General features: G+C 41.7%; 1 protein-coding gene across 9 annotated transcripts in view; it reads left to right on the top strand.

Moving 5' to 3' along the window:
• NTMT2 (N-terminal Xaa-Pro-Lys N-methyltransferase 2) overlaps positions 1–11,323 on the top strand; it is a 39,217-nt gene extending 27,894 nt beyond the window's left edge. For 3 of the 9 annotated variants that reach the window (XM_064454592.1, XM_064454591.1, XM_009505511.2), the window contains 2 exons: positions 3,453–3,702; positions 6,320–7,426. In XM_064454592.1, the coding sequence (XP_064310662.1) occupies positions 3,453–3,702; positions 6,320–6,594 (525 nt within the window). In that variant the 3' untranslated portion in view covers positions 6,595–7,426. Of the gene's footprint in view, positions 1–1,072; positions 1,216–1,523; positions 1,717–3,452; positions 3,703–6,319; positions 7,427–8,908 lie in introns of those variants that run through there. The other 6 variants (XM_064454595.1, XM_064454594.1, XR_010373402.1 and 3 more) reach the window with 5 other exon arrangements.
• Positions 11,324–21,941: the final 10,618 nt, after the last annotated feature.

Genomic DNA, 21,941 nt, shown 5'->3' on the forward strand with positions numbered 1-21,941 from the left:
AACTTAATTTTTTTAGTTGTTTTATCCTCTGAAAAACTTTTTCCTTTGTTTTCAAGGTACAAATCAGTTCCAAAATGAAAAATGCTGTTTAGAAATGTAAGGTTGACAAGTTTTTTTTTTTCCCTTGAAATTCGTGAAGAAGTAGTATCCTGACATTTTCAACATTCTTTCCCATGTTTTTTGGCTATAACTATTCTCTAGCTTTGAAATATCAATTTCACAGGGGGTTTTATTCTTCAAAAACTTTATTTTCTGGCAAAACCAGTGCTCCTTAAAAAACATTTGCCCAGTTCCACTCAAATTACCCCTCCTGAGTTAGTTTGGCTGGTGTGGAAATGCCACACAATGACATTTCCCTTACATGACTGATGTTGCATACCTTCACGTGTGGCATTTCTTAGCATGATTCTTAGCACGATTCTTAGCACCACTGTAAGCTGAGCTACAGATTTCTTTACTATTGGAGAATTTATCTTGCCTGGGCACATGGAAGGAATTACAGAAGGGACTAAGGACTTCACTTATATTTTAGCCTGTCACCTTCCCAGGCAAGTCAAACTGAGTTAAAAGTGCCACTGTGCTCAAGTTAAGAGGTTTTATGTGTGTGTGGGCAGAACTCAAACCAAGAGCAACATTACTTGAGCCAACAGTGCTGTACAGACAAGCTATAGGCTGTCCTAGGTACAGTCATACTTGAAGGGTTACTGGTAGTGCTATAGCACTGCACATTTATGGCAATGTATTAATGCCAGTTAAAGTCTTGATGTCCACATAGACACTGTGTTTTGAAGTGCCTAATCCAGAGGTAATGTGTAAAAAAGGAAATAAAATAAAGAAACCATTAACTCAGGAACAGTTGTGAGCTCTAGGTGTGTGAAATAATACAGATGGAGACTATATTAACTTTATAGCTCCCTTTCTGCCCTAAACCCTTTCTCCCTTTCTTGCCCTCAGTTCACCTGCCTGGTGAATTAATTGCTGAATGAAAAGCTTCTCGAAAGTGATTTTTCTCCTGTTTGATCAGGGGGATGGAAAAGATGTTGTTGAAAACCTGATTTTTTTTTTAATTTAGAGAAAAAACCACTGTGATTTTCATCTATTTCTTGAACTCTGATTTTCTTTCCATCCTACATACCTACGCTGCCTTCCTGCCCTTCCAAGACCTGAAGTAGCGTCAGGAACATGTTCCACAGCTCTTTATCCCTAAGGAAATTTGTGAGTGCCCTATTTAGCTTTACAGAAGAATTTTTGGGTATGTATGTGTCCTAAATGATAGTGATTCTGAGTAATGGGAAGCAGGTAGTCAGAGGAGCACTCAATCTTAAATTCTGAAGACTGTTCTGGCTTAAAATTTTCACTTACAGTATTTTTTAAAATATGGAGTCTGATTTTCAACTCAATTAGGCTTTTGGGAAAATTATTGCCTTCCAAAGAAAATGTTAATGCCCTGTCAAAGCTCTGAGCACTTCCAAACTGAAAATATATTAGCTGAACATGGAATTATGTCAACATTTTCATTACAGATGGAGCCGTGGGGCTTCACAGGGCTTCTCAGCTGACTGCCTGATGCTCTTGCACCTTTTCAGCGAAGTGTGGGATCAAGCTTCATCTCCCATGATTGTTACCTTTTCTTCTTCTCAATGGCAAATGGAGATGTGTCATCAGAGGTCCTTGCCATGACGCATCATGGGAGATGAATTCCCTGTTTTGAATGAGGTACTGTGACTATAGGTTCTCTGAAACACAAATGTCAAAGAAGTTAAGTTACATGGCTTTTTGTCAAGTTCTCTTAGTTGTTTTGGTAAATCATCCCAGTTTTCTCACCAACTTTCTCAAAGATTTTTACTTAATCACATCAGTGTAGGCCTGTATGTATCTGCCAGCAAACAACATGGAAATCCACCTTGTAAAGATCCAAGACGCAGCTCCTTCTCCTTTCATGGACTCCTTGTTAGAGCTTAGTCTGGTCTTCAGTAAAAGCCACATGCTTCTAAGTGCAGCCTGTGAATGAAGAATGGCTATCATTTTCTGGCTAACTACAGACAGGTAGTCTCCAGAGTCCAATAGGGTTGAAGGCTTGTGGACTCTTGCTCACATCGGGAGATTAATCTTCCTAGGTATACAAATTGGGACCAGCATCCCTGGAGACTGGTGGGAGCCTTTGAGGTCCTTGTGCTCTTTCTACAGTTACTCTATGTAACCAGATGCTCAGCCGGGCTATTCATAGTCATGTCATGGACGGTACTGTCCTTTGACCTTAATAATCTACTGAATTACCTACTGAAGCAAGGCCAAAAAAGTGTTGAGTTACGTGATTTATGCTTGGTCATTACAAAGGGGGTCTCCCAATAAGCAGGAAGAGCAAGACTCTTCCTGGGCTTATCTCCCTGAAGAGCAGTGAAGTTGCAGCAGGGACTTTGGCCTATACCTTTCACCTCAACACTCAGTTACAGGGAAACAGGGAAAAGGTGTTTACATTTGCTTTTAATATCTTTGTTTAACAGATAACTTTGGCCAGGGGAGCTCCAGTTCCACAGCCAGGGCATGTACAGACTTAAAATTTCTGTTTTACAGAACAGCAGCAAGCTCTTAAGAGCCTTTTTATAGCTAGAATGGAAGCTTTTGGCGTGAAATACAGCTTTCACTATAAAGCTCCTTTTACAGTGACTCATTAGTTTCTCATAGACGTAGCCTTTGTGCCACATTTTTTCATGTCTGATCTCTGTCCATTGATGATATTTATGGAGAAAAGAAGGACAGTTAAGCAAAATCTACTTAATCATCTTTCTTGTTTCTATGCCTAAAAAAGAAATTCTGTATATCCTCCAGTCCAAATTTTTTGAGCTGTCGTAAGTTACCTACAACTCCACGATCTTCGTTCAAACACGGCTTGTTTTGAAAACTGAACTCTGATCCCAAGGGTGCCGTGTATCTGCAGAGATGTCCATGGCCTCCTTGGAGGTTCTGTGCCGCAGAAGTTACTTCTTGCATGCGGTATTTGGCATATGCTTACTTTTTTGTTAGGCCTTTACAGGGCTCAGAATGAGGCTTATCTAGCCACATAGCTGGCTGTGAGGTATGAATATTTGACAGATGAAGTTGCAAGGACTTTACAAAGACCAGTGGATCTTCTGAGAAAGCTAAGAGCTTGTAAAAGATTATGTCTCTTCTTACACCAAGCAAAAACTTATTGTACAGCAATAAATGCAGGGCCGCAATGAGGAAGTCCCATCAACAGCAGCCTGGCAACATAGCAGCCCAGCTCACCTCATGCATAAGTACCCAAAGCTGTATTGATACTGTCCTAGGTCCTTATCAGTCTTGCAACAGCCCTGCACAGATAAGAAGACAAGACACAGCTTGGTAGACTAAAGGCCCTAGTGGGTAACACAGTTGCTATGATCTTCAGGTGGTATTTTTCAGATTTCAAATTATCTTCTTGTATCCCACAGGGGGTGGGGAAAGCTGGCACCAACCGTGCCCTGGACTGCGGCTCTGGGATAGGTCGTATCAGCAAGCATGTCCTGCTACCAGTTTTCAAGAGCGTGGAACTGGTGGATATGATGGAGAATTTCCTGGCTGAGGTCCCAAACTATCTGCAGGACAAGGAGGACAGAGTAGAGATGTATTATTGCAAAAGCCTCCAGGAATTCACTCCAGCCCCACAAAGATATGATGTCATCTGGATTCAGTGGGTTTCAGGTTAGTTGAGCATGATTTATCCAGCCCAGCATCTGAGAACTATACAGCCTGGGCTAAAGTTTATGTTAAAATAATGGTGCAGCTGTAAAAGGAGGTTCTCAAATCCTTAGGACTGCTTCCCAAAATCTCACAAGAGACTTCTGAGAGTTCTCCCCAGCCACATGCACAATGGGTACAAATCAAGTTGGGTTTTTTCAGGTCACTTACTGAAGGGAGGTACATGTTCTTGGAGAGTAGTCTGCATGCTAAGGTGCAGCTGAAGAGTAGGCCTTATGTATGAGTTTTCTTTAGCAGGAATCCTCCTTCTTAGTTGCCAGCACTGCAGAGAGATACACAGGTTTGGCCTCACCTGTGAGCAGGGATTTCTGAATCTGATGATCATCCAGACTTGGGAGTATTTCAGGAAACAATCTGAAAAAAGCCATAGTGAAATCACCAATACCCATAAACCTTATCAAGTCTTATATGTGCACTGATGCTTATCATACAGGTTCACTTAGCTATGTCCCAGAGTGCCCCCTCATATAGGAAGTATCTGCTTCTCCTGCAGCCACCCCAATGAATGCCCTCCAGCATTAAGAGTCTGGCAATCAGATCATGTGGGCTGTGTTCCTCACAAAAAAAAAGTTTTAAATTTTTTCTAGAAAACCTGCTGCAGTGCCTAACTGTCCCTCCAGAAAGGAGGTCTCCTAATCTGTGAACCTAAGTGTCCATGGTGCAGTTTCAGCTGGCAGAAGTCATTATTCTAGAGCACAAGAGGAGGCCTGAACAACACCTTCTCTACAAAACCCTGGAGATAGTTTCTTGCTAGGCAAAAATAAAGGTTGAGAGAATAGCACAAGAGATGGTTTTATTCAGGAACACATATTTGTCCTTTACAGATAGCCTTAAAAAGTAATGAAACTGTGCTTCTTAGAACAGGTCTTTATAGCTGTACAAGCGAATTCCTTCAGAACAGTATCATTTTCCTTTGTATTTTTTGCTTTTCTTGAATAACCAGTCATTGCAGTAAATGTAGCTCTTGCCTCATCTTTTGGGCAAAGCTGAGTCAACATGAGACTGAATGAGCTAAGACTCTAAGGCTGTGGCAATCAGTTATGTGGCTGCTAACAAAGGGAGCATATGCCTTTTCTTTAGCATAGACGCTGATCTGAATCTCCTCCTTCCATCAATTTCAAAGACATATGTAGTGGTCTTATGCATTAATCAAACTTCTACCCTTATCTTGAATTTGGTTGATATATGCCAACAAGCTCAATGCTTTTTGGTGGAGCGAGAGCAGGACTGTCTGGTAGAGAGCAACACCGTGTAGATCTCATTTTCTTAGGAAACCAGGCTAAAAGCTAAGTTAAGGGAACATTATGTTCCAGATTAGGTGTTCAAAAGCTTCAGTGAATCTTGCTGATGCAATCTTGATTTGTCTTATGTATACATAAGTATATGAGCCCACGCTGTTATTTTATGAAAAAATAAAAATGCAAGTTTACATTTCATGTAGAAATTACCATTTTCTTTCAACTTGAAAGGTATTCAGGTTTAGGCTTTGGGGCTTTTTTCTTTTTTTTTTGGGGGGGTGGTTAAAGAAACCTGACATGCTCTGTCAAAATGTGGTTTTGAAATGACAACTTCCATTTATAAAAGTTTAAATCTTCCATCAAGAAAACTAAATATTTTGACTAGAAAATACAAGCGATTATTTTTTTCAAGTTTTTCATTCCGTTTCTGACCACCTGTCCTTGCTAATTTTTTTATGTTTCACATTTGAGAGTTATCATTTTGCTCTTCTCTGAGCCCTGCACTACTGATCTCAATGTAACTGAAGTATTAATCTTTGAGAAGGAAGGATAAAAAACACACTGTCAATAGCATATTGAAAAAAGTACTATTTTTAAATGTATATGGTATATGCAGAAATCGCAACAGTATTGGGTAATATAAAGAGTTTATTTGGCAGTTTGGAACGTCTTGCATTCCTCACTGGATCTTTGATCCAGAACTCCTTTGATGGATACATAAAGTTACACAAAATTGCAGAGATTTGTAGGATTAAAATACAGAAGAGGCTGAGATTATCTAGTTTGACCTACTCTGTATCACAAGCTGTTATATTAATTCCTTTACCCTTGTACTGAGCCAGTAGTTTGTATTCAATTAAAACATATCTTGAGAAATTCAATCATGCTTGATTTGAGGACTTCAAGAGGTGGTAAACACCACTTCTGTTGGTAGTTCCAATGGGTAATTACTTACACTGTTAAACAGTTGTCACTTACTTCCAATATGAATTTGTTTGGCTCCAGCTTTCTGCCACTGATTCTTATTATGACTTTAACCACCAGATTAAAGAACCCTTCAGCACCCAGTATTTTCTCCACTATTCCCATTGACTTGTGTCCACATCTGTTGCTACTGCTAATATGGATCCTAAATATTGATTTGAGTTTGTAACTGTTGATCTTGTTGATTTGCCCAAGATTTCATAATCAAATCTGGCAGGACTAGAACTCCTGCAATAAATAGGGTATGGAGACTCAGATCAAGGCACCATTCTGATGTGTACAGGGTGAGTCTGTGTGAATGGTTAATAGTGATCTCTTTTCCATCTCTTCATCTGTAGGATATCTGACAGATAAAGACCTCCTGGAGTTTCTCATCCGGTGCCAGAATGGCTTGAAGGATAATGGTGTTATCATTCTCAAGGACAATGTAGCCAGGGAGGGCTGTATCCTGGATTGTCTGGACAGTAGTGTGATTCGAGACCTGAACATCCTCCACAGCCTTATTGAAATGAGTGGACTCACCATCCTACGAGAGGAGAGGCAGGAGGGATTCCCTGAGCAGTGTGTCCCTGTCTGGATGTTGGCCATGCAGAAACGCCCTGGCCATTCCTGATTGTACACTGAGACTGCAGAGACTGGACTATGGATGAACTGCAGGACTGGGAAGGAGAGAAGCATCTGCTAGAACCCTCCTAACCATGCACTGCTACTACTACAACTCTAGGGCAGCAACTCCTAAAGGATCAGGGGAGAACTACAATTAACTCGGCTTCTCCAGGGAATAGTCTGCTTCTAAATCCTGCCTGCTTCATCATTCTCTCAATTTTTAAAAGGCTTTCTAACAGCTCCTTGTCAGATCTCTCTTTCATTAAGGAGTCAATACTGGACAAAACTAAACTAATTAATAGAAAGTAATTAGGTCTGAAGTTTCTGTAGTGGTTAAGACATTTTTGGAGTGTTCTGTATGAGGTGTTAACAAATAAGCCTAGTTTTCACTATGGCACTTAAATCTTCTTGGAATTTAAAAAGGATCTGTCAGATCACTGAAGCAGGAAGTTGAAATAACTTCTGGAAAACCTAACCCAAATTCTGTCATCACTATCTGTACTTTAAAATATTTAAACCAAAAATGTAAGGAAAGTTTTATCCATTTGTTGGCATCAGCTGTGAAGTCTGGTTGGTTTTGGTTTTCTTTTTTTTTTTTTTTTTTTGCATTCTGTCAGTTTGGACAATAAGACAACCTGGTTAATTTTCCATTTTTAGGACCTGCTTTGTCTTCCTGATGTTTCTGCCATAGAACAATAGTGGTGTGTAAGGGTTTTCGCACTCAAGGGCAATACTTAGATGACAAATATATGCATGTTTGCATTGAAATTTTGTTAAAAGATTGCCCCACAAATTACATTCTGGAAAATATTTTTTCAAAATGTTCACAGTGGAAACCACTTGAAAGCTTCTCTTTATTATTCATACCACTGTAAATTTCTTTCTTTCCCACATTCAGAACAAGTCTGGCACCATATGCAGAGCTAATGGGATTTCATGGGGTGTTAATAGTAAGACTGTAAGAAGAACTAATACAGTATTGTATTAATTAACAACTCTACTAAACTGCAGAGGGTGTTAGTGTAACCCAAAAGCATGTATGATTTATATTCAAACAGCAGCTGCATAAGCCTGGATTTGAAAATACTAACACACATACCCTCTCCTTAAGGCTCACAGAAATTACACATTTTGCTTCTTGTCCTCTTCATATAGGCACAGAAAGTGCTGTGAGAGGACAGAAGCTCATTTTGCAAAAAAATTCAGAATTTGAAATTCTGCTTCATTCTGAATGAGGACAAGAAGGGAGAATTTTGAAATTCTTTATGAAGGAAAACCACACAACCACAGACTTCTCCGAGTTGATTAAAATTTCTCATTCAGACAAAATCAAATGTTTCTTTTGAATTCGACTTTTAAAATAATTTGCACTTAAAGTATTACCCCATGCAGTAAAAAGCAAGTTAAATATGACTTGTTCCAAATTTTAGAAATTAATGATAATATTAGAATGAACTGTTCTGATTCTTTCAGAATTTTTACCATGTTTTATTCCCCTGAAATGCAATTCTGGCAACACATCAGACTTTTTAAAGAGTTGCATTATGACAAACCTCCATCTTCTGATGGAAGGGAATTCTATAAAACACCCTCCATGTGACTTTAGGCACAATTGTCTGTGTCAAATATTGTCATCTGTGTTAGATTAACTCATATAGAAGCCTGAAAATAACAAGATCAGGGAACCTCTCAGCTGGATTTTAGTATACTTTGCCATTCTTTGATGACAAATCTCCAGTTTTGGTTTTAACTGCATAAGCCATCTTCTCTAGCAATATGGTTGCGTATGTTGAGAATTTCCAATTTATGGCAGAGGGCTTCCTGCCATCAAATCTTATCAAGTAATTGTTCTCCTAATGTGCCATCGCTAATTGTAGCAATAAGGAAAACAACACTCGTGATTTGGTGAATACTCTGGCATGTCATTTAACCTATTAACCTATAGTTCCCATGACACAGATGCTGCTGGAATGTTTTGGCTAATTCTTCCATTCTAATCAGCTGGTAATGGACGTAAATTTAGTACATAACACTGTTAAAAACCCTAGGTGAACACATACATTCTGGAACTCCCCAGAACTAGGTGCTTCAAATTGTCTTTAAGCTTCTACAATGCTTTCATTCTGCCAAGGCTGCTAAAAGGTGGTGTGGTCTTTGCGTGCGAGTATGTGCAGGTATCTGCAGGAAACCCAGTCATTTGTTTTACAGGAAAGAGTCATCAGTCCTATAGTTAGTAACACTGGTCAGCAATAACAGGAGAATATTTTAAAGGCCTTTACATGATTACAAATTAATTTGTCCTTCACCATTTTTTCTTCCAGCCAGAGACGTCTGCCATGGTGCAGAATACTTGGGAACTGCTGGAGATCCTAGAACAATCATGTATGTGCCAGGCATATCTGAACGGTATTGATCACTACAATGGTGAGAGAACAGCATTGTGGAAATAGGGAAGTAAACAATTTTATACAAGTCCAAACAGCTGCCACATCTCACAGGGTAGAATGTATCGGCTGTTCATTTACGCACCAGAGCAGGTGCAGTTCCGTAATGAGAGATGCAGTTCCAAAATGGATGTAGAATGATAGTTGGGTTTAGGATGAAAGGCAGAATATAAATGACTGGTATAGTTTTCAGTGAAATACATTTTTCAAGGTAAAAATGTTCTCCCCATATTTTGTACATCTTTCCTGTTTGAATGTCCAGAATACATATACATAAACATATAATGAAACTTGATTCCCTTAACTATGTGAGAACAGAGACAAGTAAAAATCTTAATTTATTAGAAAACCCCATATTTCATGGTTCCCACATTCCTGGAAATTAATGTTTCATGGCTATATTGCTTCCACAGTAAAATATTAAAGCTTTTCTGATGACATAATGAACCTCAATAATAAAGAAACACAAGCCCTCCAGGGGCTTAAATGCATGAGGTTGCTGCAGACTGAATAATGTTTTGGTTTCCTCCTTTCCAAGGTATATTTTAATTCAAGAACTCCCACTCAGTTAGTGTACGCCACCCTTAAATGTTCATGAATTTAGGTAAGGGCCATTCTTGGCTGAAAAATTCAGGGCACTCTGGACTTTACCATAGTATATAATAATAACAATGAATCACAAGTTTCAAACAGAAGATCTTGCTCAAAAATCATCTATGTATCTGTTGCTCTTTGGTATTCAAAGACTGGATAATCAAATCAGTTTCTCTGCCTCAACTTTAAGGTTATTTAAACCATGCATTTAAAGAAGTCTTTAGCTCATCAGATTGCGGTGGGAGTTTATATTTCATCTGTGTCTTACTCATTTAAGACTTGTTCCCGATCTTGACATTACCAGAAATTTAATCCAAGATCAAGACCCTGGCTGAGGCAAGGTTCACGGAACATTCAGGGTCCTTCAAGCTCAAGCCCTCATTCACCATCAACGGGTACTTAGTGAAATACCCAAATAGTCCTTGAATCAGATGTTTCTCCCAGGTGACCCCTACTCAGGTAAACGCTTAGCCAAAGTGCAGTAAAGCCCACTTCTGCCATGTCACCACCAAAACTCTTGGTGATGCTTGGTTTCCCTATATCAGGTCCAGTGCTTCTATTCTGTGTGACTGAAGGCCAAGTATTATCTTTATTATATGAATGTGAGGTTCCTTGCAAAAGATCCTCAAGCCCTGACAGTAGCCCCCAAGTGCTACTGCAACCCAAAGAAAATGTAAGGAAGCAATTATTACAGCAGTCTGAACAGCAATCCCAACTGTGCAGCTCCAGCAACCATCAAAGATCAAGCTGTTCATGTTCCAAAGGCAACTCAAACATTACAAATGTCCTTTCATTCCTAATTGGAAGAGAGAGCCATCATTTTGAAACATACCACTGAGTGGATGTTCTAAAATATTTTGTTTCAGAAATACTGAAATGATCATATCAAATATTTTTAGTTTGACTTTCTTGTTTGGATGTTTATATAATCTAGTCTAAACTGACATGTTATGTGAGATGATAATATAATACATTATGTAGTACTGTAATAGTCAAAGTGAAACATTAGTACCCTACATAATACACTAATAAAATCAGTACATTCCCTGCCCCCAGATTTAGTGAAACAAGTCAGCAACTTCCAGAGGAAACAGCCATTTCAAGAGGAACAGTCCTGTCAAGAAGTATTTGCCCAGGCTCTTTTTCTCCAGATGTATCCCATCGATTCAGGCAGCTTGCAGTGTGCCTGGTCTAGGGAGCAGCCACCCTAGGCTCTTTTGACAGGCAAAAAGAAGACACTGGCACATCCAGAGCAATTCAGACCACCTCAGAGCTGAACCAACTTGAAATAAGAGAGCCTCCCCTCTCCCTGGTGGTTGTACAGTGGGAATGAAAGTGCATCCTTGTTATAACCAATTCAGCATCTTCATTGTTAATGTCTAACAGAAGTGCTGTGTGACCTGAGGAGCTGTCAAAACTAGAAAAAGGCATGGACTTGGATAACCAAATACCCATTAAAAATCAAAGTCACAATACTGGGGCACTACATTAATGGGAGCAATATATCACTGCATAATGCCAGCTGACACAAGCTTTGCCAGTTATTCCACAGAGTGCCCTGAGTACCTTTATGCCATTCACTTGTTTTTTCCATTCTCTTAATCCAGGTTCCCCAGAGTGTTTACAATGGCATATCAGACAGTAGGCCTGTCCAGAGGAACTTGACTGTTATGTGTGATTAAAACCAGTTGTGTTGCATCCCATCCCTCTTCTCTTCCTTTGATGCTTCTTCCAACTTGCCAAGAAAATCCCTCCTCCACTTGCCAAAAATGATTTGTTCTCCATGGACATCAGCACATCTCACTGAAGTAAAACAGATTGCCTTTGATTTTAAGAGGAGGTAATTCTGTTTATCTGAGAGCAATAACAACACGCTGTATTTCAAACATACAGGTTAGTACCTGTCTGTTTCGATTGATGTCAAGTAGGCACTCCCAGACCTTTGTACAAAACAAAGCTCACGTTCTCATCACCATAAATAACAATATTTGTATGACACTATACACCCCTAGACCTTGAAGCATGCATTATCATTGTGCTTGGGATAAGGAAACTGAGGCGCAGAAGGGTGATCTGGGCCACATTACAGCTTTACCTAAGTGGTAGCTGTGAGTATTTAACACCTGCACAAATCAGGCCACTACAGGAACTACAGAGTATTTTTGCAGGCAGACATAAACTTATTCTGGTTGTGCTTGGAGCAGATTGAAACAGCATGGTTGTGGTTAGCCTGCTTATTAGGCCAACCTGATATGTCTTGCAAAGAGAAGACTCAGGCTGAACATTGTGCTCATGAACATAAAAAGCTTCTGTTCCTTTCAGAGCATTGGAAGAACAAACTGGTGTATGCCTGCAGCAAAAATAAAGTCAGAAAATTGGTGGAAAGTCTCTCTTCCCTGTATCTTTCTTTCAAAAGTGTTGAATTTGCAGGCATTTCAACCTGTTGTGGTATTTTCAGGCTCCTGAGACTAAGGTTTTTAGAGGCATTTGAAGATGCAGAAGTCCTATAAGTGCACCATGGCTTAGAGGATACCTATTGGTGTCTTTGAATGCCTGTAAGTCTCTGAAGATTTGGCTTGTAGGAACCTCAGCTTCACACAAGACTACATTTTCAGAATTATCTAGGAGACCAGATTTGAAAGCGTTTAAGTACCTATCACTGGAGGTAGGTGTCTAGAAGGATTTCTAAAGCGTTTGGCCAATTCAATTAAAGTTTAGCATCAGAATGTCTTCGAAAACATCTCAGGGAGGTGTAGGCATCTTAAGTACAAATAGTCTCACTTGATTTGAGACACCTAAATATAGATGTCTCATCTAAGATAAATGTCTAGACTCTCTTTGCAGTCCGTGGAGAAAAACTGGCCCATGCAGGAGACATTCATGGCAGGCCCATGCATTCATCGCATTCTGGATAGATGTATTAAAGATCCAAGCAATAGCAAAGTCCTTCTGACAGCTCCGTTCAACTGTACCTCTTTGCAGTGACTTGAACTGATTTGTAGGTGCATTATGCCTGATTGTTCCCCTCTCCCTAAACGCTGACAATGTCCCAAAAATGTAAAATCCTGATTCAGAGACTGTCTTTTCCAGATCTGCAGCAGAGATTCCCAAACAGTGGCACACGTGTCATAAGTGCTGTCGACCCTCTACAAAGCGGTACACAACACTTTCTGAGCCGCCTTCTATGTGCACGTGCAGCCTGATGCTGCTATGAGCAGCTTCAGTTCCTTCTTCCACTGCTGCTGGGCCAGTACTTGAGCGTGGAAATCCTCCCACACTCCTCCAATTACAGAATAACAAACAGCATCATCAACTCCAGAAAGAAAAAATCACAGATGTAGCTTTGAAATCTTTGTTTGGAAGATTTCTCTGTGTGTGTACACACACAGTTAACCATTTTACAGATGTATATGCCTACATGTGGTATATACACATTTTGTATTAGCCAAGGTGACCTGTGGTCCTTGGAGTATGTGTGGCTTTCCGGCTTTTCACAAGGCATCCGCTGCAGTGGAACAGGAGCCACTATGTAATGTGGATCCCCAGCCACACAAAGAAGTGGTCTAGCATCATTTGCCAAGGCAACTGTTGCTGGATCAGCATTGGATGCCATCTGCTCAACCTGGCTCCATCCCAGTACTTCATGGCAGGATCCCTTGGGTGACACCTGGCATGTCTCACTTGTAAACCCACTCAGATCTGCCCTAGCCTTTTTGAATTATGTTGTTTGTATCTTAAGCCTCTCAGTCATGTGAGGATTTTGTAATGCAGTACATAGGATCAGCTAGGATGACCTAATGACCTTGTGGCTCCCTTCTCAATGGCTGCATGTAATCACAGAGCACACCAGGCATGAGATGCTCCTCACCGAATTTGGACATCTAAGAGACGCTTGTCTGAGGTTAAGGTAATTGTCATGACTTCACATGATTGTCACTGGGGAGAGATAAGCTCCTACCAGAAAGCTGCTTCCCTCCTGCAATGGTTATGCCATATACTCAACTGTAGAAGGAGCCTACAGGACTGTCTTAGGTTCATATGTGTCATTCTTGGGTGTTTAAGGGACGTGAGATGAATTTCAGCTTGAGTGTATATGAATTCATGGACCCCACTGTGAGACCAGTCTTCAGTACATTCAAGACTGTTCCTTCTCCCACAGATGTGAAACTTGGATCTGCAGCCCCAGCTGTAAAACTCTTACAACTCAGTAGAATCTTACAGCTTCTACTGAGGACCAAAGTGAATGTTGTCAGAAATTACTCCATCTTGGACCATACCATGGCATTTTCCTTTCAGAAGGTACGGGCATGGATACTCCTGAAAACTCAGCGGAGTACAAAATTAGATGGATGTTTGGCTTGTACCTCACCCAAGTAGACATGATGATTTTCCTGAGGGGTGCTTTTTGCACTCTGGATTGATTGGTTTACCAATAAGCCAGGCTGACCCTCTGTTGGGTCTTATTAAATAACACACTAGTTTTATTTATGGATCAGTACATGTGTGCATTGCTAAATAAACAAGTGGCTTCTCCTAAAATCAGGGTACCGTTGGCAAACTCTTAAAAATCCAATCTATAAAATAAACAGATTCCAGGAGTTACCTGTGACTCCCACCACTGCAGTAACTTCAAGGATAACAAGAAGTCAATAAACCCCCATCAAGGAAGTCCCCACTGGGATCCAGCAGCTGAGACTCTGAAGCAGCAGTCATCAAGAGAAACTAAGTGATTCAGTAAAACATTAATGTTCCCAGAGGAGCCATATTTGGGCTGCCTTGATTTGGTGAGAGAGGCAGACCTGACCACTACTGAAGGCAAAATGTAGGCCATCAAAGAGGCTCCTGTTCAGAGAGTGTCTGCAGAGCCACTCTGCTATCTGACTTCCTTCCTGCCTATGATTAGTCTATGTATCATCTGTAGCTGTCTAGATGCCAAGGCAGAGGGACCCAGAGCAAGGGGGTACTTTCTCACCCTACACTAAGTCATTTCACTGCTCAGGTAGGATTCAGTCTCTGTCTTTCAGTTCTCCTAGATCTTGCAGATCCCCAAACTGATGTCTGATAGCATCTTCAGTTTGCAGCATGCAGTAATTCTGATTTCAAGGGGCAGAGCAAACCCTGCCTTTGCCCTAACATAGCTGAGATCAGTAACTAATGATCTCTTTTTCTGGGCTTTTTCAGAATGGGCAGCTTTGTCCTGTCTCCCCCAACAGACTGCAAGGAGAGAAACACCACCTCACAAAAGATGGCTGAGCACATCATTGCGGTGATCCATACCAGCCATGCAACAGGTAGGACAGGTACACGTCCCGAAACAGAAAGGAACCAGTGGACTACTTTCCGTCACTGCCTTCTCACATAGACAGATCTACTTACAGTCAGGCTTTTATGGCGTCCAGGATCTCAACATCAGAGCATGCTATAATAATTAGTACATTGATCTTTTCCACCCCACCGTCAGGTGGGGAAGGACTAGTTAGCTTTATTGCATGTATGAGAACCCCAGAAAGCAGAGTTACATTCATGTTATTTTACTTCAGCTGTTTAGTCCAACTGGTTATTACAACTGCCTAATAATCAGGGAAGCAAGGCCAGTACCTCTGCAAGACTTTTCAGTCCATCCGATGCTAGGGGATAAATCTGACATTAGGAATATCCTGTCTATCTGTGCTAATTAGTGATGATGTCTTCATCTGGGACCACATACCTAATGCTAAATGAGTTGGATTTCACCTTGAGGGAAGAAGGGCCTTAGAGAGTTGTACGCATTAGAGCACGGAACAGAACTCTGCTCTCCTCAGTCACAGCCACATGCTCATACCACTGAGCCATATTCTCCCTTACTTGTGTAAATTGAGGGGATTTAGGTTTCCAGCATGGTAAACAAGGATTTAACTACTTCCTCCCTCCTCCCAAATAACTTTCCCTGAAATTAACATGGTAGACAGAGTCCTGGCTTTCAAAAAACCCTTTCTGCTTGGTGTTATTTTTGTAACTGATCCTCGGTTGGAAAACAAGCATCTCAAATTTCTGCTAAGAACAACCCAAGGGAACCTCTTAACAATAACATTACAAGTCTTATACCCTGCTCCACTGGGTCCTATGACAGAAGAGTGGACACCCACCCATGGATGAGTTTGTAATCCTGTGTGATAAAGAAGTGCTAGGGCAGCTGGCAGCACACAGCGAGCGGCATAGCGTGCTTCACTCCCCTCCAGCTTTGTGCCTTGCTTGTCAGACAAAAGCGGACAGAGCAGCATCTAGCACTTGAGATCAGTAGCCAGAAAGAAGCTGCGGCCTCATGCTGGGCATGTGTGAGGTACAAAGGTGGTGGCGGGAAAGGAGCAGAATGTTTGACATAGAAAGCAGGAGACTTGACGGGCTGGAGTATTTTCATCCTCTAACACCCCATTGTGAGAATGGCTTTCGGATAATGACATTTTAGGAAATAATAATCTTGTGATTGTAGTTAACACCCTTTAAGGCTTAACTGCACTGTGAAGGTTGGAAAGTTCTTTCAAAATGAAAATTCTCACATAACTAGAGAATGTAAAAGTGGGTCTAACATGCCTTTGCAGATTGTGTCCTTTTCTGTCCCATAACAATGAGTGCACACAAACAGCCTAATGTATCCATAGAAACACAGTGGCAGAAATGAAAGATTAAGACAAAGGTGATGAATAAGGAGGAGGCAGTCACAGACAGAGGAAAAACAGGGATTGTGCTACTCCTTTTGACTGGGGAATGGCAATAAACTTGCTGCCTATCACATAGTCTAGGAGTATGTGTTGGAACTGTGCCTTCTAAATGTCTTTACTTAAGGTTAGACCTAAAAGCACAAAGCAACTTACAGCACTTTTATTCATAGGTCTCAAAGGGTGCAGTGCAGAGAGTAGCCTATGGTAATCCCTACTACAGAAGGGAAAACAATGGCCTGGAGCATCATATCACTGAGAAGCCAAGCTGGGAATCCCACCTGAATCAATCCTGTCTCTGGACAAAGCTGCCACTTACCTATGAGTACAACAGGTAAGTTTTTCACAGGCTGGGGCTAGTTTTCCTTTGGCATGCCATGTACCTTTCTTTCACGAGCAAGCTGAGAATGACAGCTAGCAACCAGCCCTCTTCCAGGGCCTCAGTGCTACTAGAGACAGAGCAGGGCCTGCAAGGAGAGTGTCTTGGTATGGTAGGACAGGAGTTCCAGCCAGGACAGCTGAGGTGAAAATCCTGCACAAATCCATATGAGACACCCTTGCAGCTCAAGATATCCATCAGCTAATCCTCCCTTTGGCAATCTCCCCACTTACCCCTTCCATCAAAGGAGCTTGGATTATATCGGCTGCTGTCTTAATGAGTGAGACTCCAAAGGAAGCTGGTTTCTCCAGGACAAAAAATAAAGTCCTTTGCACTCTCTGGATCACCTTGCCTCTTAAGAGAATGAGGTATTTAATAAGCTGTTACTGAGCCTCAGGAGGGAGGTGAGTGTACCCAGGGAGCTGTGCACACAGATGAGTTGGGGCCGAGAGAGGCACAGAATCTCCATGTCACACCTTGCAGGTTTTTGAGCAGATTGTGAGGCCGAGGCCCTGCCATTCACTGTCACTACAGACCTAGTGGTGTTCTTTGGCAGAGGAAAGGTGTTAACTCACGTTTCCTGGCCACACTCCAATTTGGCTGAGTATATCCTTGCTTTCTTAAATTCCTGCCCCACCCAACCAACCGGTTTTGACTGTTTGCTGATTCCCCCAAGTGCTTGTTGCTGTTGGTTGTGGAATGGCCCCTCTTTCACCCTGCAGTGCAGCTCACTGAATTCTGTTGCATAAATGATCTCAGGTTGTAAGGTTATCTACCATGACATTCCCTGTTCTGGAGAAGCATGTTTGCAAGATGAGTTCCCTCCCCTTCCTTTCCATCCCTTGGAAGTGTGGCTGTCACAAGAAGGATGTTGGAGTAGGGTGATCTAGGGTGATCTCATGCACTGTTGCAGAGCTGATGTTCTTAGAGAGGGCTTTACAGTTTCTCAGTTCCTCTCATCACTGTTTTCCCTGTAACTATCGGAACAAATTGCCCATGCCCCTCTAATCAAAGAAATGTGAAGTTAGCGAGAGGCCCCAAATATATTTCCTGGCAACAAGACAAAAAGTAAGTCTACTGAGAAGTTTATGCAAGGAGAATATTTCTAGTATATACAGTTCTGTCTTGTTCTCAGATGCCCATACCAAAGCAATTACTGTACAGGAGATGCCAACTGGCTGGAAGAACCTGTTCGTTCTGGGTCTGTAATGGAGTCTGTGAGGAGCTCAGCTTCCTGGTGTGGAAGAAGGTAAGTGTGTGTGAGGAAGGGAGGCTGGGACATGTTTATTTGGGAGGGTAACCTTTCTGGGCTGGGAGCCTACTTTTTAATTTATTTGGTGGTCCGGGAAAATTCGTCACATCACATTCTTCAGCTCCTATTTCCACCGAGGCGATTACATCACCCTGGAGTCTTAGCTAGCTAACAGGGATGCAGCTGTATAAAGCGCAGGCTGACCATTTCATGATGGCAGTGATGTGGCTTGTCCCTAAGACAAAGTTGCACAGGAGAAGTAGAAGTCTGGATCCAGCCAGGGAAATGCAGATCCAACGCCAACTCTGAACTTCAGGCCAGCTCACGGATGGTTTTTTCCATGTCTGCTTTTACCCCACCCTTGAACTCCTCACATCAGACCCAGAGACACATGTGGCCTCTATGTTTCTGTAAACACAACGGCTGCTGTTTCTGGGTTCCCGGGAGAAATGCCCAGGATGAGTACCAGGGCTTTCCAAGTGATAACTTCAGTGTTCTGAGGAGCATTTTGATGGTCTGGAGTTGCAGAGCATCTTGGCTTCTTGACAGCACTGTATTTTGCAAAACAAGGATGAGGGATCAAGGCCTGCAGGAGTTGGGGCAATGACTGAGACACAGGGTTGTGGCAAAGTGCTGAGAGCTGGGGAAGGTAGAAGGGGAGAGCCCTAGAGTGTGGAGTTTCCACGGTAGAGAATCAGTGGCTCTCCCACCACATACTCACTTTTTTGTGTCATCCCGCAAGCTAGCGTGAATATAGGAGAAAATTTGGTGTCTGCTGGGTCACAACCCCTTGCTATGCTATGCCAGAGTTCAGACTCTAAGTATTCAAAGGGATGTTGGGGTATTTACTCATGGAGCCTCACAGCACTTCTGAGAGGTGTCCGAGTACTTTACCACCATTTCGCTCATAGCAGTGGTAAAGCAGTGTGTGGGATCACCTTTCACAACCAGGGAGTGTGGCAGTGTCAAAGCCAATAGGAGAAAACTTGGGGCTGCCTGGTGCTCAGTTCATTGTGTTCTCCTCTGTGGAATGCTGAATCTGCTTCTGAACCCCGTGTCTCATGTTTCTAGTCTATCTTTACATCAAAATCTTAACAGCAGTTTAAAGCTGGTATAGTTGGTTATGATAAAATGTATCCTAAGCTCTCACAGGCTGGGATTCTGTTTTCAAAACCTGAACTGTTCCTCCTGCAATGCAATGCAACCATACTCTCAGAGAGTTAATAAATCCATGCGTGCCCTTTAAAAGAATAAATCAGGAGGATTTTTTAGACATTTTTAGGCAAAGGTTCTTTTTTTTTCTTTTTTTCTTTTTTTTCATGCAGCCTCCTTGGTAACCAGTTAAAACAAATTCCTCCAGACTGTAAACTAGAGATAATGGAGTTCGCCTTTAATCTCAGTCCGCTACAGATCATGTTACCTCTTAGAAATTACTTATCCTGGCCAAGCAAATGAATTGGAATTGATGTTCTTAATTGTTTTCTAAATTGCTGTTCCCCACTCCCTTCCTCCCCTTCTTTCCACACAGCTGTTTTGCATCAGAGTCTAGTCTAATGGGTACTGTCACTCACACGAGGGGGTGAAGTCATGTGGCCATAAAAGAGAAAGATTGGGGGAAGAGAGGGAAATACCACCCGGTGCATTATCTGGCTGTGACACACACAAATTGAATAGAAATAATTCCTCCTAGGGGGCTAGTCCCAACAATGGACACAGTTCTGTCGTGGGCTAGAAAAATGCGGAGACTCACTCTGTTCTCTGATACTCGTTTCTCTCGCAAAGAAGGAAGATGATTAAAGTGCTAGTTTGGGACACAGGAAACCTTAGTTGAAACTGCTGACTCTGCGGCAACCTTCTTTGTCTGGTTTTGTGCAACTTGCTTTGTTTATGCCTCAGTGACTACATTTGTAATACATAAATAATACAATTCCCTTCCTTTCTTCTCAGGGCAACAATGGTCTTTCATTAGCTGTATCTTACAAAACAGCTTAACCTGCTCTCCATCTCCAAAAAGTGCTTCAGTACTGCCTGTGTTTACATATATTAGTCTCCAGCTCACTTGGAACTTGCCTTGCAAAGCCTTTGGGCTCTGGAAGCATCAGGCCAGGACTTAATACCAGAATCCCATCCCTCCACATCCTCTAAAGGGGGGGACAGATCTCAAGTCTTAAGCAGGAGCCATCTCCTGAGGATGTTTTGCTCATATAAAAATCATTCCTGCATGTGAAATGTATGCAAACAAACTATTTCACCAACTTCTGTGTCCTGCTACTATTTCTCTCCCACCTATAAATGACCAATAATCCCAGTTTTGCTGCCAGCAGTTTTCCAGAACTCAGCTGTTCCCTTTCAGACCTTGTACTTCCATGGACTGGCAACTGTTTTCTGCTCATCTGACCATTCAGAGTAGAACCTAAAAGAGCAGAGGTTATCCTCTTCTTAACCTCTCCTAGAAGGTCTTTCTTGACAAACAACAGTCTATCACTTACTTTTATTACACTGTCGAGTTAGTTTTCTGAGGGAAACCAGGGGAATGGAGGATTTGCTGTCCACATAAAATCCTGAAGTGCCTGCTTGTACCTGTTACCTGTTTGTAATATCTGAGAACACTGTGTAGAATAAGTCCAAGGAAAAATGGCAGGAAAGGAGGAGTTTTATACAAAACAAGTTAAAAAAATCATGCTAACTGCTGGAAGTAGTGAGGAAAGCTGACTATTGTAAGTGTGGAAGCTTTTCCCCTCCTTTTCAGTAAGGAGAACATGGATTGCTTGGGCTCACTGCAGCACTGCACACAACTATCACGTACCAGATTATTGTTGACACTAGCAGAATGATGTGCATTTATTCTGCAAATGCTAGCCTGCAGGAGCTGCACATTTAGCATTCTTCATAACTGGAAAGAGACTCTTAACACTGGCTGGCCTGTCCTTACAGACACAGGTACTCTGTTTAAGAAGCCTTGTTTCTTAGGAAGTGTAATGCAAATGATTATGCTGATTCATATTAACATCACAGTGCAAATACTGTTACCTCCTTGGAGGAAGGAAAAGGAAAAGAAAATCTGCCAGTGATAAACCTTAGTTACGTGATGGGGAGGTGACCTGATGTGGTTATGGAGAAAATGGTGTGAAAATCCAGAGGAGGTAAATTTTGCTTTGCTTTGCACTTCTGCAATTAGTCATCTCTGAAACAGGTAGGGCCAAGAGGTGGTCACTGTCCTGGAAGGAAGAAAATAAAATGTGCAGGTGTTGGGTGTTGGAAGTGAGGTTTTCAAAAGTGTGAATGTGAGTTAGGAGCATAACTTCCAAGTCGTGTGAATCAGGTACACCTAATTGTCTAAATCTGGGATTCATTCAGCTGTCTAATACCCCAAGTGCCCAGTTCAAAGTTAGTTTTCAGAGATCTCTCAGAACTCAAGGTAGCGAGACAGGCAATTCATGAGGCAGATACATCCTGCCCATCTCAGGCATTATGCTAGAAGGCTAGTTGCCTCTATCAGCAATCACAGGAGTGGTCCCTTACCTGTTTCTGTCAAAGTGATACAAAACAGCAGACTTAGTATTTGAAGTGACTAAGTATGACTGTGGCTCACAGCAGAATGACCTCTAGGAAGGGATGGCTACAAAAAGGTATAGGTAGGCAGTAACATCCTTCTGCCTTCACATGCAGGCACTATTTTTCACTCTGGGAGGGAAAGCAGACATAAGGAGAATAGAGCAATGCTCAGGAAGGAACTCTGACCTTCTCATCACAGCTTCCTTTTATCACAGGAGGGTTTTTCTAACTGTCAAAGCTATAAGCTGAGCTCCTGCTCTTTTTGCTTCTCACAATATTACCAGTAAGGAATAATCTGCAACCAGCATTTTGCTGAAGAGGTGCCAGGAAGAAAGGAACCCAATGTGCTTTTTCTATAGCAGTGTGTGGTAATAGCGGGAAGGAGAAAAAACTCATTTATGTCAATGAAGCAAACAGATGTGACCCTTAGATGGT

Source organism: Phalacrocorax carbo, chromosome 6 (genome assembly GCF_963921805.1).
Source record: "Phalacrocorax carbo chromosome 6, bPhaCar2.1, whole genome shotgun sequence".
NCBI classification, from domain to species: Eukaryota; Metazoa; Chordata; class Aves; order Suliformes; family Phalacrocoracidae; genus Phalacrocorax; species Phalacrocorax carbo.